This window comes from Tachypleus tridentatus, chromosome 8, assembly GCF_004210375.1.
Source record: "Tachypleus tridentatus isolate NWPU-2018 chromosome 8, ASM421037v1, whole genome shotgun sequence".
In the NCBI taxonomy this organism is placed as follows: Eukaryota; Metazoa; Arthropoda; class Merostomata; order Xiphosura; family Limulidae; genus Tachypleus; species Tachypleus tridentatus.
Genome location: NC_134832.1, coordinates 157,475,427 through 157,493,687, shown reverse-complemented (window position 1 = coordinate 157,493,687; position 18,261 = coordinate 157,475,427). Strand labels below are relative to the sequence as shown.

The 18,261-nt window shown below is 31.4% G+C and overlaps 1 protein-coding gene across 1 annotated transcript in view; it reads right to left on the bottom strand.

Moving 5' to 3' along the window:
- The window catches only part of LOC143224342 (degenerin unc-8-like), a 32,022-nt gene extending 19,649 nt beyond the window's left edge, over positions 1–12,373 (bottom strand). Inside the window, exons 1-2 of the mRNA XM_076452733.1 lie at positions 12,304–12,373; positions 5,611–5,843 (exon numbers count right to left, since the gene is read on the bottom strand). Of these exons, the coding sequence (XP_076308848.1) occupies positions 5,611–5,813 (203 nt within the window). The 5' untranslated portion in view covers positions 5,814–5,843; positions 12,304–12,373. The remainder of the gene's footprint in view (positions 1–5,610; positions 5,844–12,303) is intronic.
- Positions 12,374–18,261: the final 5,888 nt, after the last annotated feature.

Below are 18,261 nucleotides of genomic sequence, written 5' to 3'. Positions count from 1 at the left end.
AGAATGCATGTTTATATAATATACCTATAGTGATATAGAGTAAAGGTATTGATATCCCAGAATAATTTTATTATCACTAAATTTGCTTTTATTAAACCAACCTATATTCACGAGATAGAATCTTTGTTATTCAATAACAGAAATAAATATGTTGCTGAGAATACATTAATAAGATTAATGGTAAGTTATCACATGAATAAACAACCAATTAAAAAATTAAACCTCTAATATATTACCTTCAACAAACTCATTAATATACTGTTAATATTTAAGAAATTTCCATTCCATGAAAGAAACGAGCCACATTAAATTAGGTCAACATAATTGGTAATTGCTGTCTGATTCACGTGATGAAACATTATTGCCAACTGAGTTATTCGCATGAAGTACAACATCAAATTAACAGTCTTGTTAAAGACGATATATAGTTTATTGGTGGATAAAATCATTTATGTATCACTACCTTTGGCAAACCGTGAATAGTGTTACACAGGTTGTTTCAAAATTATTAGTTCATTTTATAGCAACATATGTCATGTAAAGTGATACAAGCGATTAGCTCCAAGGTATGCATGAGGCACATGGAAAAGTTATTTCTCGGCAGGTGGCATAAGTGAGACATTCCAATGTCTTTGAAGTATGCTTTTCTTGGTGTCAGTATCAGTCATGAATGGAAACTCCAAACATTCAATGGGATGTATGGGACAATATCTATCTATCTTACATACCTGTAGTATATTTCTTTACGGAGTGGAATGTATGGTAAAAATATATCTGTATCTAACCTATACAATAGTTATTTTGCATCACGTCACGCTTGATTTCTCTACATTTTTCGAAACATAAGAAATAATAAACTCCGAAATACATTTATCTGGGTAGAAGATTTAGATTATTGTGTGTTTGTTGTGTAACACCTTAATAGTGTAGTAAGTGTTGGTATGATTCGTCTAAATTAAAGACGTGGTGGCCTTGGGTCAAATACATAATAAAGGTAAAACTGTTTATTCAATTTTAAATGTAAATTGTTTTGAATTAAGCTATCAGGTCATCCCATTAGTAATGTACTAAATTTATCACAGAAAGTGCATCACCATTTCTGTCCGTGTAGAGGGCTTTAATGACTAAAATATGTAGCAGAAAATGTACAAAAATGTTCAGACAAATAAAAGAAACTTACCCAACTCTACTTATTCAGATCATGAATCAAGTAAACCCTCATGAATATATATGTGTCTGAGTAGCACATTAGGCACCTGATGCTTCATGAGTTTAAAAAAGGCAAAAGTGCAGCACAAACTACATAAAACATATTCAAGATGTTTATGGTGCGGTGTCTTTCAGTAAAAGAAAATATCGAAGATGGTTTCAAAAGTTCGGTTCAGGTAATAACAGCTTGAGTAATGCGCCACGTTCAGGTCGTCCTGTTGAATTCAATGATGTCATGCTTCTGGCTGCACTTGATGAAGATTGCGCTGTAACAGTTGAAGAACTAGCACAGAAGCTTAATTCATCCCATTTAACAGTTCACCGTTATCTGCAACAGCTTGTAAAGGTGTCAAATCTTAGAAAATTGGTCCCCCATGATTTGACGTAAGCTAACTTTAAGGCAAGAGTAGACATTCGCACTTCTCTGCATTCTCGTGAATGTAACTTACCTTTTTAGACAGGGTTAATGACTGGAGATGAAAAATGAATATTTAATAATAATGTTAGCCGCAGGCAATGGCTCAGTGCAGGTAAACTGAATAAAGCACAGCCCAAAATGGACCTCTACCTTAGGAAAGTCTTGTTAAGCGTTTGGTGGAATATTGTTGGTGTGATTCACTTTGAGTTGCTGCCACTCAATGTAACGATTACATCACACTTCTATTGTCAACAGTTAGAGTGCTTGAATGTTGCATTGAAAGAAAAGAGGCCTGCTTTGATCAATCGTAAAGATGTTGTGTTACAGGGATAACGCACGGCCCCATACAGCATGTTGTTTTACCCCAGGATAATGGACATACAGCAAGGATCACATCTGTAAAGACTGAAGAGCTAGACTGGAACAAACTTCCACATCATCCTTATTCTCCAGACCTTGCCCCATCAGATTATCATCTATTCCGAAGTTTGCAAAACCATCTTGATGGAAAAGAGCTTGAAACACATGAAGATGTCAAAACTACTCTCTCAACATTCTTTTCTTCCAAACCCCAAAAATTTTATAGAAGCGGCATTCAGAAGTTTGTGAATCATTGACAGGAAGTAATTAATAATAATGGAACATACATAGTTGGTTAAATAACATTAAAAGTGTTTGAAATCCTTTCTCTTTTTCTGAGCTTGAAACAGGACATTACTTAAGGAATTACATGATATTTTATGTTACATCACCAACATTTTAATAAAAAATATTTAATCATCAGAGACTCTAAATTAAAAAATGAATTTTAGAATGTTAATATTATTTCCTAAAACTATAAAATTGAACCAGAGTATGCTCTACAAAAATGTAAAATATATCTCTGATATAACAGGTTTATCGCGTATTGAGCCTTTTGATATTTTATTCTGCCTAACGCCAGACGATTTGATTTAGCTTAGTGGAATTTCTCGCAGAGAAAGCATGAATACAATCCCATTTAACTTCGACAGTAGCACCATTGATTGCTAGTAGATATGGCACCATCTCAAGATCGCATGCGTTATTGGAGATGTAAGGTAATAATTTCTGTACGAAACATCTGTCAACCATGGTTATTGATGCCAACTGTCTTTTAAAAGCCAGAACTGGATTAGCGGCTTAATCTCGAACAAATGAAGCATGACGTCACAGCTGAAACTTGCCCAAATATGAAACAATGTGATGCAGTTTTATTTGTTTCAATTTCAAAGTATATTTATATGAAATTGTAATTGTTAGGTTAGATTTGTTCTAGGTTAATTAGACAAACTAGGTACCAATGAGATCTATGACGTCATATGCCCGCATGACGTCATGTTTCATTTTCTTTCATTTCGTTCGAGATTTAGATTCGCTTCAGATTTGGCTTAATATTTTCAGTGATGTCGAGAAAACCCACTTGTATAGATATATGTATACAAAAACGGCTCGTTTGGGTTGAGAAAATATTTTACGTAGAAGAGCGAACAACGTTTCGACCTACTTCGGTCATCGTCAGGTTCACAAAGAAAGAGGTAACTGACCGGTGGCTGACCACATGTTTGAAAGGGGTTGTGTAACTGAGTCTCGGAATGTAGAGGGTGGTGTTAGATGTTTGAATATATAATTTTATTTATTTTATTATATTGATATAGGTATAAAGGCGTTCCTTTATATTGGTTTATTTTGGGTTTAAGTTGTTTCATAAGTAAGGCTTCTTTAATTTTGCGTTTGTTTATGTTTATTTCTTTATTTAGTATTTGAGTGTTTTCTATGGTTATGTTGCGTTTATTTGACTTGCAGTATTCGAAAACGTGTGAAGGTGACTTTTTATGTTCTTTGAATCTGGTTTCCATTTTTCTACTTGTTTCTCCAATATAGAAGTCGTGGCAGTTATCAGATTGTATTTTATAAATAATGTTGGTGTGGTGTTTGTCAGTATAGTTTTTGCATAGTATAGACCTCAGTTTTGTGCCGGGTTTTTGAATAAATTTGGTATTAACTGGAATGTAATATTTTGTTACTATTTTTTGCCAAATGTTGGTTATTTGTCTGCTGATGTCAGGAATATATGGTATACAGCAGTATATGGTTTCGTGATTTTTTTATTCGTGAGATATATTTACTTTAGTTGATTGATTTTGCTTTCTGTCAAGGTGTGTGCGTATAATGTTTTCTACGGTTTGTGGAGGAAACTTATTGATGTTGATGAAATATTGTTTTATTTTGTCTAATTCATCGTTAATTTTATCTGGTGAGCATAGTTTTATGGCTGTGTTTATTTGGTTTCATAGTATGTTGAGTTTTTGTTTTGTTTCATGTGCTGATTCCCAAGGAATGTATAGTCCAGTATGGGTAATTTTTCGGTGGATTTCTGTTTTGAATTGTGTGTCGGTTCTTGTAATTTTGAGGTTAAGAAATTTGATTGCTTTTTTCCTGTTCACATGTGAAGTTAATGTTCTACAGAATACATATTTAATTTTTTCAATCACATTAACTCTATACATCCCAACATTAACTGTCTATCGGTCAAGCGGCTTGCTTGATTGTACTGTTCTGTCTCTTTATTTGTCAAGTTAATATCATAAAATTTATTTACTTCACTTAGTTTTGAGAAATGAGGTTAAAGTATATTATGGGATGGTAGCGGTTGTGGTAATACTTGCTCCGTCATTTCTGATTGGCTATACGTTAGTACCTTTAATACGTCTTTTCTCGGTGACAATATATATATATTTATACACTTCTAGCATGTCTCTGTACGTTAGTTAGCGTGAATTATTATAACCAATACTCACACGATACGCTTGTTTCTCTTAATTGAAACTACAGCAATGTATCTTACCTACTCTTAATACGGAATCACGATATGCTTTATGAATGATGTGTATTTACCCACACGAAGTATTACAGGATATCTTTAATTTGGTTTAAGTAATTTATTTGAGCCATCATTATATGCTTTTTAGTGTTGTTGTTTTATGATACACAAGTTTTAGGCTCAATTACCTAAGCCTTCTATTGGGACGTTTAGTAAACAAGATATAACGGAACAATTGTAAACACTCTTAGCAACAACAAAAACCAAGAACGTGCCCCACGTTTCATTGTAACAATAAATCTGAAGCCATAAGTTAAATAAAGCAATGTTACAAGGCTAAGGAAACACAGCAAGCAATATTATTATTGTCGTTTGTTAATAGAATGCAAGATAGAAAAAAATTACTTGTAAAAACTAATATATTAATTAAGCAAGATAAAAAATAATAATAGTAAAAATAGATTACTTATGCATTAAAGAAACGTCATGATAGTTGAAATAAGTTATTTAACACAAATAGAAGTACTCACTTTAAAAACCTGAAAAATTACTTAGTATAACTTCAAGGTTATTTAATTATTGCCTAGTGCGGTACATTACGTGTTCATGTTAATTTATATATTACATGTAGTGAAACATGAGTATATAACTTCATGTGTGTTTATGAGTTACATAGAGTAAAACAAAGTATATCTTGGAGGGTACTTTTATATTACATATCCTGAAACACGAAATCGTAACTTCGAGGATATTTATACGTTGCATACAGTGAAGCATGACAAATATCTTTAAGGATATTTATGTAAGATATAGTGAAACATGAAAGTATATTTTCACCAGCTCTTTGCTTCGGTTAAGTTTTAAGGATGATCACAATGTACAATTGTATTATATATTTGAATCTCCTAGGCATCCTGCGATGGTATATCATTAACTAGTCCTCATACTGTCCATTTATATTTGTTAAGATAAATAATTTTATCTCATATTCTTACATACGTGTCGTACAATTAATACTGACAAAATATCTTTATTTGTATATATTATATGAACTTCCTAAATAAAGTGACCATCTAATGAAAAGTTACGTTATTAATGTTAATATTTATGAAATAAATCTAGCGATATAGCAACTACATACGTCTCTGAAGAACACAGAGTGACTGCAGGGAAGTTCACATCAGTAGGAATTTCTGTAGAGATGTCCATGATTGTCTGATACTCCAGAAATATTTGCAGAAACTGGATGCTTTGAAATAAAAATCCAATGAGGCAGCCAAATAAAACTGTATTCGTCAAGATATCTTGGTTTAAAGCTTTCTTTATTATACTTGACAAGGCCATTTGAGGAGTTGGTTGGAAAGTTATCAATTTCTAACAAAGTAAAGATAAAAATTTCATTGGTTTTTAATCATCTAACTGAAACTAAAAATCCAGTTGAAACATAAATTATTATTTGATTGCTTTAGACGTATTGTAGGCTTTAAGCTTTAAACACTATTTCCAGATAGTTCAGATAATCAGTAGGTTATATGTAAAATGGATTTTATTAATAAATAGTGACATTTAATGGTCTACAAATATTTAGTGAGCTCAAAATACACGATAATTTTTTAGACCCAATCAACTGTTAATTGGTATAATTCAATAATCTTCATCAGGACTGTTCCCATATGGTGAAAAATGTAAATAATCTGTTTAGACGTTGAAGAAGACAATGAATGATCAAAATGAGTGTGAGAAAGAAAAGCAGAAATCCTGGATTGCATGTCTAATATAGCCATGTGTTGCTTTGTTTATTTTTCGTACTTGTAAGAAACGTTAGGTTTTGAAACAGGTATAATGTTTCCATCACTGGTTCGTTATCAATTATACACGTTCTTACAGTAAAAAACGTTTTATTATGTAATTAAACAATTAAAATCCAATAATTTATTTAAATTATAAGTTTGATTTTAATTACTAATTTATATAAAAATCAATCCACAAATATTATACAGATTATTTATGTATGGCTAAATAAAATTCAATCCAAAGGTGAATACATATAAAAACTATGGAATATTTTATGCAAAATATTCGCATAAGTTTAGGAATGTTTGTCGAAATAACGATTAAACACACAAAGAGAAATACCTGATTAATTGTTTCATTTTATTAATAACGATTCTCTGATTTTTATTTTATTATTGCCAAGTACGTTTTATTACTATGAAGTTCTGTTCAAAAAAATTGTGCTTGTCTTTACTATAAGCTAACGGACTTGGGAAGTAGATTTCTGGTTTCCTTTTATCCCGATTTTCAAGTTACGTCATTTTTCACCTATATAAAAAGCTGGACAAGTTTTACACTGTATTTTATAAATGTTTACTTCTATGATAGATTCATCATACAATTAACACCAACTAACATTAGTTTTAAGAACAATTAAGATGTTTCGATAACTGATGTGTTCATTATAAAGTAGACAAGGTTTTACAGTAAAACACGTTTTACTATTGAAAAAATCAAAATATAACAATGTATTTAAATTCTATAATTCATTGTAGTTACTTATTGATATAGATATCAATCCACGTGTATTTATTAGATTATTTATGTATGACTAAAGAATCGAAAGATGAATAAATATTAAAACTATAGAATATTTTATGTAAAATCAAAATTTGAGAGGAAGTATACACTGACACGTACCTGATTATTTATAAATAAAAGATACACTGACACGTACCTGATTATTTATAAATAAAAGATACACTGACACGTACCTGATTATTTATAAATAAAAGATACACTGACACGCACCTGATTATTTATAAATAAAAGATACACTGACACGTACCTGATTATTTATAAATAAAAGATACACTGACACGTACCTGATTATTTATAAATAAAAGATACACTGACACGTACCTGATTATTTATAAATAAAAGATACACTGACACGTGATTATTTATAAATAAAAGATACACTGACACGTACCTGATTATTTATAAATAAAAGATACACTGACACGTACCTGATTATTTATAAATAAAAGATACACTGACACGTACCTGATTATTTATAAATAAAAGATACACTGACACGTACCTGATTATTTATAAATAAAAGATACACTGACACGTACCTGATTATTTATAAATTTTGGATTGTTTGATTTCATTGATAAAGCTTTTCTCATTTCTTTTCTTTTGTCAGTTTCAGGTTCTAATACTGTGACGTTCTGTTGAGAGAAAACTTGCATGCTAACAAACTTGAGAAGGATTTGTTTGTTTTTGAATTTCGCACAAAGTTACACGAAGGCTATCTGTACTAGCCGTCCCTAATTTAGCAGTGTAAGACTAGAGGGAAGGCGGCTAGTCATCACCACTCACCGCCAACTGTTGAGCTACTTTTTACCAACAAATAGTGGGATTGACAGTCACATTATAACGCCCCCACGGCTGAAAGGGCGAGCATGTTTGGCGCGACGGGGATGCGAACCCGCGACCCTCAGATTACGAGTCGCACGCCTTAACACGCTTGGCCATGCCGGGCCCCGACTTCTTTTTGTGCAATAGAGTAATCATAAATTCTGCTGTCAAAATATACGAAATACAACTGATAGTTTATCCCATAGAATGACGGTACTCTATAGTAAGTAAATATAACTTGAGAAGGGTGTTTGTTTTACCCGATCTTCAAGTTACATCCTGTTTCACCAATATAAAATACTGGATAACTGTTACATTGTATTTTATAAGTGTTTACATCTGAGATAGGTTCGTTTTACAAATATCTTGAGATGTGCTTAATTTTTAATTCCAGGATTAAAAAAAAACGATTATATGCGTTATGTTTAGGTTGTATTTATGCGTGAATCTATTGTAACTTTCCTATAACGGTGTGCGACTCGTAATCTGAGGGTCGTGGGTTCGCATCCCGGTCGCGCCAAACATGCTCGTCCTCCCAGCCGTGGGGGCGTTATAACGTGACGGTTAATCCCACTATTCGTTGGTAAAAGAGTAGCTCAAGAGTTGGCGGTGGGTGGTTATGATTAGCTGCCATCCCTCTAGTCTTACACTGTTAAATTAGGGATAGCTAGCACACATAGCCCTCGAGTAGCTTTGTGCGAAATTCCAAAACCTTCCTATAAAGGTGCATTAATATATTTTGAACATGAAATGGTGCAATTAATTATGTTTCTTTGGTTTGTAAAGTATTTGAGATTGTTTATCTGATAAACACCACTTGTCTTTCTTTTTTATATTTATTGATTAATAATTTCTATAACTGCGTTAGTAGAAAATTTGATAACGTTAATAAAATACTCAGTTAAGTGCGTAAACGTCTTTATCGATGTTTTCTGTGGTACATAAAGAGTATACTAAATTTAAGAGATCTGTTAGAGTGCATATCTTCTAGTGGATTATAAGATTGGATAAACCTAAGAGAAAAATAATGAGAAAAGCTTTATTATCTAAATCAAACAAACCCATAATTGAAAACGTCTCAATATATCTTTTATTCTTATCTCCTCACAAATTCTGAGATTTTACATAAAATATTCTATACTTTTAATATTTATTCATCATTTGATTCTTTAGTCATACATAAATGATATATTAAATGCTCGTGAACTGGTGCGTATATCAACAAGTAACTACAATAAATTATAAAATTTAAATAAATTGTTGGATAATGAATGCTGATTTCAATACAAAAACTTTATTGTAAAAACTTGTGAACTTGATAATGATCGCGCCAGTTATCGAAACGTCGTTCTAAACCCTACTCTTAGTTACTGTAAATTGTATGAAAAGAGAAATGTGTAGCGAAATCGGAAACGACACAATAAATTCAAAGTACAACAGCAATTGAGTTTTACTTGTGTAGTTTCTTGTTTCTTGTGTATAACATACAACTTTCTTGTCGTCTTAGTTTTGTGTCATAATGTATGTAGGCTTAACTTGACTACTCAATACCAAAAACAAAACTTAAGATAAGGATATATCTAAAAGAATCCACCCAAACTCGCAAGGGAGGAAATCTGTATATTTAATTTCTTTATATTAATGTTATGGCTGTTTTTTTTTTTTTACCTCGCATTTTAGCAAAGCCAACTAGCCTTAAAGTAACTATTAAATGACTTAAACTTCGTCGGAAGTATCCGCTAATGTCTGTAGGAAATAGGAAAAAAGGAAATTAAAAATGAATTTTAAATAAACTTTTCTAAAAATTTCAAAATAGAAAAACTAAGAGAAACATTCCTCAAAATACAATTGAACCTTTAGCAAAACCCCAAAATTAAAAATACCATAGGGAAAACTCAATTGACACTTTTAAAACAAATTATAAAGGAAAAACATATAAATCACAAATTTCTCCGAAAAATTACCTGAGCCTCCACAACAGCCTTTCAAGTTTAACGACCCCTTAAGATTATGACTTATTTTAATCATTACTACATGAAAGCTCCTACTGTAAAAGTTAAATTATCAAACGAAAGTTAAAGAAAAACTAAATAAACTTTCAGTCAAAAAATAGAGTAAGATACTATAACGAATAATATCAACAACCTTGGATACTAGTTCCCTCAAATAACAACCAAAAATAAAAGTAAAAAATACACAGTAACTTCTCTCACCGTAACAGTGTTAGATTTGAAAACAGCAACTGATCCCAAGTCAAAGACCCCAAGAAGTATTAGGGTCTAAGCCAGGAGAAAGAAGAGTAATCAGAAGCATTCCAAAATACAAGGACAATTTTTCTACAAAACCAAAGTCAAATCCACTCTTAAACTTGCTAGGTGATTTGAGTAAGAAAAAACAAAAATACCGTACAAAAAGAGGTCTATAAAACAAATTTTGACATGAGAGAAGAAAGAAATATAAAACTTCTTAGAAAGAATAAAGACATTGTTATTCAAATATTTGATAAATGAAACTCACGTTTTTTTAACAATCAAGCATTACGACTTTGAATTGTTTCTTATTTACATCCCTTAAGAAGTACTTTAGTTGCCACTTTCCTACATCACGCAGCGTGTCACTTCCATATACAGGCATGCATTTAGGAACCCTTCCTGGAAGCAACGACGTTCACGCAAGCAGAATAGGTTGTGGCCATAAGTTTTTGAGACTTTATACTGTAACCAGTCCAAAATGAAAGACAGTGTAACACTTTATACTGTAACCAGTCCAAAATGAAAGATAGTGTAACACTTTATACTGTAACCAGTCCAAAATGAAAGATAGTGTAAAATCAGGTTGTCTTGGCACGACTTAAAAAAAACAAAACATACTGCTTTTCTCTTGTACGCCATTTGGCTAGTCTGCTAACATATGTTATCATTATGACTTCACTTGTGAGTTGGACAAAATGACTTGTGACTAGACTTCTAGGAAATGATTTTTTACTTGACGTAGACTTGCAAATAATACCTTATTACCAACTCCGTTATTAAATAAAGCTAAATGCATCATTACGAGCGTGTCAATAGTGTTACACAAAAGTACCTCCATTATTAGAAGTTAGTAGAAGTTATTACATACTAACAGAAATCCCGCCAATTAAAAATAGAATATGAATCGTTATTTCTAAGCATCAATTTTCGAAATATTTTAAAGACTAATAACTTTAAAATAGGTTTTAGAACAATAAACAAACTTTCAGAAAGTAGTGGCTGCAAACCCTTGTATTAGACCTACAAATATTTCACTGTTTCGTTTTCAAAGCACTGCAATAGAACGATTCTACTACCAGTTTGTTATTAACAAAAAGGATGAAAAAACATTGAATGTAGCGACCAAATACAGATGAAATATTCTGTTTCTAGTATACTTGGAACATTTCATTTTATTTTAACAAGTGATTTTTTTCGTTTCACATTCTTTTCACACAGGCTATTTTTTCAGTCCATGATTTATTTAGTACAGGGTAGAGTTAGTTTCAATACTGCTCTTACCTACGTTTTTCTATTAGTTTTACACATCATTGGATATTTAGTAGAACTAGTTTGTACCAGATTTTTTTCCAAATTGTATATTTGTGGGTAGTTACATCTATGATATTATACTAGTTTTTCCCAAAAAAAAACTTGTATTATGATTGAAGACCACAACTGTTTGTAAAACCTGAAACTTACAAAGAAAATATAAAAATAATAATATAGTATAAAAACGGTTTGAATTTCACCTAAAGCTACACGGGGACTATTTTCGATGTATGTCCGAATTTACAAAAGAAAGACTAGAGGGAAGGTCGCTAACCGACACTTGGGTTTCTTTTTTAGCAGGTAGTAGTGAGATTGACCACTACGATAAAACATTACCATGGCTTAGAGGGCGAGCATGTTTGGTGAGACAAGCGATTCGAACCCGTAACCTGTAGATTTTGAATAGAGCTCCATAACCTTCTTGCAGGCGAGGTCAATATAGAAATGTATTTTTTAACAGTGTAAAGTTTACTGATATCATTTTCAAAAGATCGGAGAATATTCAAGCCCCCTGGTGGCTCAGTAAAAGGTTATAGCCTTGTGACCTAAATAGGATTTCAATGCTCAAGGTGGCTGTAGCACATACATCCCATTCACAGAAAATTAAAAAAACTTTAAATCACTTTTATACATAAGTTATTGCGTCTGTACGTTGACGTTATTCTGAGAAGCATCTTAACACTGCTTACAACTTTAAATAATTACACATTCATATTTTCTTCGTAAGAGTATTTTTGAGTAACGAACTTTTAAAGTTAATAGTTTTTCTAATCGATAATGCTGCTATTTGAAATTAAAGCTGTCAGAGTGACGTAACTGTTCTGTTCGTGTGTTAGCCAAGGGAAACTTACCTTCTTGTATAAAGTGTGTGATTACTACCGAAGTAAGCTGGTGTTGTCTTGTTCGTTTAACCTTCTACAAAACGCTGACGTTTCACTGTAAACAACACTATTTATAGGTTCAACAAAAATCGACAGTTTAGTACGCAGTAATAAGAATTACTCTGCGCAGCTTTCCACCTTCTTCATTTTGATAATGGTTTTCTAAGGTTGTATGTATGTAACGAGTTTCATATCATTCCAATCAAGCCATGTAAATAACTGGCAACAGCTGGTAGTAACAAATGCCTTATATTTGCTGTTCTATCTAAAGGTTAATTAATGTATTATTGAAACTCAAGAATTTTGTTTTTTACACCCTTCATAGATTTAATTTTACAAAATATAGATAATAAAGTTTCGAAATAATCGAATATGTCTTCCAAACATTTGTCTGTATACATTGTTATCGGATGTACGTAAATCACACAAAAAGTCTGTTTCAACCTTCTAAAGAAATCTTTACAACAGAAATTTTGGTAGAACGATGTTGTTGTTTCCAGAAAACAGTAATAAATGACTATTTTAAAAATTCTTAGCAAAAAACAAAACAAATAAATCTTAGACACATCTAATATATCTCTAAGGTCAGAATTCATAAGTACTTCGTAGTATCTAGCTTAACCTACCGAACCATAACAACGACATAAGTCCAGATAAATGTCATTGATATAATGAAGAGACTAAAGTCAGATATAAACAACTACTAATGAATTATGTTGTTCTGATGTAATGACTACAGTCAAATATAAATACATGGAGATCAATCGTGTTATGTCGATACAGTATACCATGTCAGTACACCATGTCAGTATACCATATACTGCTGAATCGTGTTGTTGTTATGCAGAGTCTTAAGTCAGATATAAACAGTTACTTAGCAATGGTGTTGTTGTGATGCATGACTAAAGTAAGATATAAACAGTTAATTATGAATGGTGTTGTTGTGATGCATGACTAAAGTAAGATATAAACAGTTAATTATGAATGGTGTTGTTGTGATGCATGACTAAAGTAAGATATAAATAGTTAATTATGAATGGTGTTGTTGTAATGCATGACTAAAGTGGGATATAAACAGTTAATTATAAATGGTGTTGCTGTGATGCATGACTAAAATAAGATATAAACAGTTAATTATGAATGGTGTTGTTGTGATGCATGACTAAGGTTAGATATAAACAGTTAATTATGAATGGTGTTGTTGTGATGCATGACTAAGGTTAGATATAAATAGTTACTACTGAATCATGTTGTTGTAATAGTATAGTGTTTTAGTTATTTTTACAGATTTGAGCTACTTGTAATCCTTGTCTATTACAGGTTTGGTTATATTTGTATATCTGACCTACTCATGTTAAAATAATCGTAAGAGTGGAAACATGAACTAATAACCTTCGTAAGAGATTCAGTAGTTGTGTCCTTAATCAAATGTATAGGGTTAACCAATAATGGTGTCATTGTGATCCATTAAGGTGCTTCGTAATAATAATTGTAAGAAACAGGAGTTTATGCCGAGTAGAGTAAGATAAAAAACATGATATTCAAGGTATTTTAGAGTAACTATGGTTATGTGGAAACCAAAGAACTAAGGTGAAAGGGTGAGTTGATGGCTTGCCACAAATATGAAGAGAACTGTGGAGGTCTCTTAAACTCAGATCTCTAAGCGAAGCGACACAAGATATCAGTTGGTGTGTTAAAGTCAGTTTTCTGAGCGAAGCGACATAAGATATCAGTTGGTGTGTTGAAGTCAGTTTTCTGAATGAAGCGACATAAGATATTAGTTGGTGTGTTAACCTCAGTTATCTGAGCAAAGCGACATAAGATATCAGTTGGTGTGTTGAACTCAGTTATCTGAGCGAAGCGACATAAGATATCAGTTGGTGTGTGGAACTCAGTTATCTGAGCGAAGCGACATAAGATATCAGTTGGTGTGTTGAACTCAGTTATCTGAATGAAGCGACATAAGATATCAGTTGGTGTGTTGAAGTCAGTTTTCTGAGTGAAGCGACATAATATATAAGTTAGTGTGTTGAAGTCAGTTCTCTGAGTGAAGCTTCGTGAGACGTTAGCTCTTTATTGTATATCAAGACATTATTGGTCTATAAATAAGCTTACGACACTAGACTGAACGTTTGCATGAGTTTAGAATATGTTATAAAATAACAATGTTTTCGGTTTTATTTCTACATTCCTACCACCTGATAATTATTGGTCATTCCTTGGTCAGAATATTAAAAGTTATTGGTGATGCGGTGGTAGAAGTCCGTCCTATGTTAATCGCCGTTAACGAATAAAATGTTCTGATCCAATATTACATTTTAAATTAAAACCAAGCACATAATTAATAAATTATTATTAATGCAATTAATAAAATACAAAACATAATTCTTGAAAATAAAATTTATTGCAATAGTTTGAATTGAAGTTAACTTGTTAATATTTTTACAGCTGTTTCCAAAATAACTTAACTACAGGAAATAAATGTGTTTCTGACGTCACTAGAATTTTTGTTAATTTTCACCTGACTTTATTTCGAATGACAAGTTTCTTCATGGTTTGCTCATAACCAAACCTGAATGGAGAATGTAGCAAATTATATTCTTACACAACTTCGATTTCGTATAGTTTCATAAGCTAAGTATCAGCTGCTCAATATTAAAATACGCACATACACACACATATATATATTATATATATATACTAATCTTAGAAAGTGTAGATAGCTGGATATTACAGTGCATGCACAGGTCATAAGTACAGTTCTTAGGGGAATTTAGATCAATCTTACATGTGTATGTACACGTTAATTCACATTCTAAATAGTTGGTTGTCAGTATAGACTCTTTAAAAGTGTCATGACATCTACAGTCAAAACGTTTACTTTTGTCGGTCTCCATTGGTACTAGAATGATCCAGGTAACTCAGTACGAACTTTATATTGAGCAACCAATCTACACGCTGCACGGAAATTGAGCACTTATACTAGAAATGATGTTTAATGCTTTATTTTATGTAAGAACTTATTGTATAATATACCTGGTACGTAAAGATACCAGTGATAATGATTAAAAGAAATTATTTATGTGTAATTGAAACTTTGTACCAGTTTGAACTTTCTCTTTACTCATTATAACGTTAGACCAGAAAAGAGGACTAATAAACGTTTATTCATCGGCAAAACTGTTTGGTTTTTATTCAAAATTTAGTTTGAGAGTAGGTTTACAATAGCCTTAACAAGAAAGCCGCTGACATAGTTTGCAATGACTTCTATTTTGTAACTGTTACAATCTGTTAAAAGTCACAGTACTATTGGAACATCTGTTTACTTCATAACTGTTGGATCTCTTATAGATTAGTTGTTCATCACTGCACTATTTCAGTTATTTCAACAACGTGAATATTTTCCCATTATTAAATATAACTTAAATTGTGTGTTAGATTTACAGTTTCCAAGTAAGATGCTGTATCTAAGGTTAAAGTAAGATGCAGTACCTGTGGCTAAAATAAGATCCACTACCTATGGTTAATGTAAGATCCAGTATCTGAGGATTAAAGAAAGATCCAGTACCTGTGGTTATTTGTAATCTTCTGTTTGTTACATTATACAAGGTGACCAACCGTAAATCTTATAATAACTACTTTATCGTGAATACCACTTAAATTAACAGGCGACTTAAAGTTAAGTTGTATATATTATTATTATTTAGACAGTTAACATGGTAACCAAATAAACCTAAACATTTTGTTAGCATCCATTTCAAGACATAAAGAAACTAGGTAACATTTGTATGGATAGCATGTTTAGAATAAAGGTGGTACATTAAAAAATTGTAAATTTTGTTAATATCTATTTCAACATATATGATACAATTCATATTTATAGATTATTTATATTTAACATATAAAAGTTAATATAATTATAACTAAAATCGAACATTTTGGTAATATCTATTTCAACACATATGATACAATTCATATTTATAGAGTATTGATATTTAACATATAAAAGTTAATATAATTATAACTAAAACCGAACATTTTGGTAATATCTATTTCAACACATATGATACAATTCACATTTATAGAGTATTGATATTTAAGATATAAAAGTTAATATAATTATAACTAAAACCGAACATTTTGGTAATATCTATTTCAATATATATGTATATCACTTACATTGATAAACTACATACATATAGTTAAGATTCATGATATTAGAAATACACGAAGGTTCAAGAAGTCTTAATAAAAATAAAATAGAAATCCTACAATTCGAACGATTTCGAAAGGTTTAACTTTCTTTTTCAGGGGCAAGCAGCAAGTGGTGAAGTAGTCGAAAGAGTGATATGTATGAACCGTGTTCAGTGACATCATGAATGTCATCTGGTTTTACAGCAAATATTTCTTTCTCTACGTATTACTTACTGCCAGGGCGTCATTTACAGTACAATTTAAGTAATGGTGAGAGTACATGTAAAAAGATGTTAACGATATTTTAATTTAGAAATACATATATGTTCGAAACTATATTTAAATATTAAAGCAAAATGAAGGTAACATCTGGAAACTCATTGAATAAGATATATTATACTGATAAATTTATAAAAACAGCATTGAAAAGTATCTTAAACAACAAAGGGAAAGGTTTTTCTTTAATAAAGAGTTTGTAATTTATGGTTCTGGAGTCGGAAATATTAAAAATACTCTAAAGTATAAACATCTCTAAACATACAACACACGTAACGACTTTTTCATCTTCGTCAAACTACTTTCAGTTCAATTTATTAACATCAATAACCAGACAACATACTGTAAGATTTGTCCATCTTGGTCAATGTATCTTCAAATCCACTTTATTAACATCAATAAACATAAACCACACTGTAGAATTTGTTCATCTCGATAAACCTATTTTCAAGTTCACCTTATTAACACCAATAAGCATAGAACACACTGTAAGACTTTTCCATCTTAATCAATCTATTTTTAGTTTACTTTATTAACATCAAAAAACATACTACACAATGCAGGACTTGAATATTCTGGTCAAGATATTTTTAAATTCCCTTTATTACATCAATAAACAAATAGCACACAAAATGAATTGTCCATCTTGGTTAAGCTGTCTTTAATTTCACTTTACTAACATCAATAAACATATAACACACTGTAGGACTTTTCAGTCTTGGTCAACTTGATTTAAAGTTCACTTTATTAACATCAACTAAAAATATATCACACTGTAGGACTTGTCCATCCTGAATAATCTATTTCCAAGTTCACTTTATTAATATCAATAAACATAACACACTGTACGAATTCTCCATCTTGATCAACATATCTTCAAATTCACTTTATTGACATCACAGGACACACAACACACTGTAGGACTTGTTCACCTTGGTAAACCTATTTTTACGTTCACTTTATTGACATCCATAAATATACCACACACTATAGGCCATGTAAATCTTTGTCAATCTATTTCCAAGTTCACTTTATTAACATCAAAAAACATAAAACACAGAAATGGACTTGTCTATCTTGGTCAACCTGTCTTAAATTCACTTTATTAAATAAAAACGTACAACACACTTTCGGTTTTATCCACCTTGGTCCATGTTGGTCAAACTATTTCAAGTTCCCTTTATGAATATCAATAAAAATACAACAAACTATTGGACTTGTACATCTTGGTCAACCAGTTTTGTAGTTCACTTTATCAACATCAATAAAAATACAACAAACTATTGGACTTGTACATCTTGGTCAACCAGTTTTGTAGTTCACTTTATCAACATCAATAGACATACAACAAACTATTGGACTTGTCCATCTTCGTCATCGTATCTTAGAGTTCACTTTATTAACATCAATAAACATACAACTCACTGTACGTCTTTTCCATCTTGGTCAATCTATTTT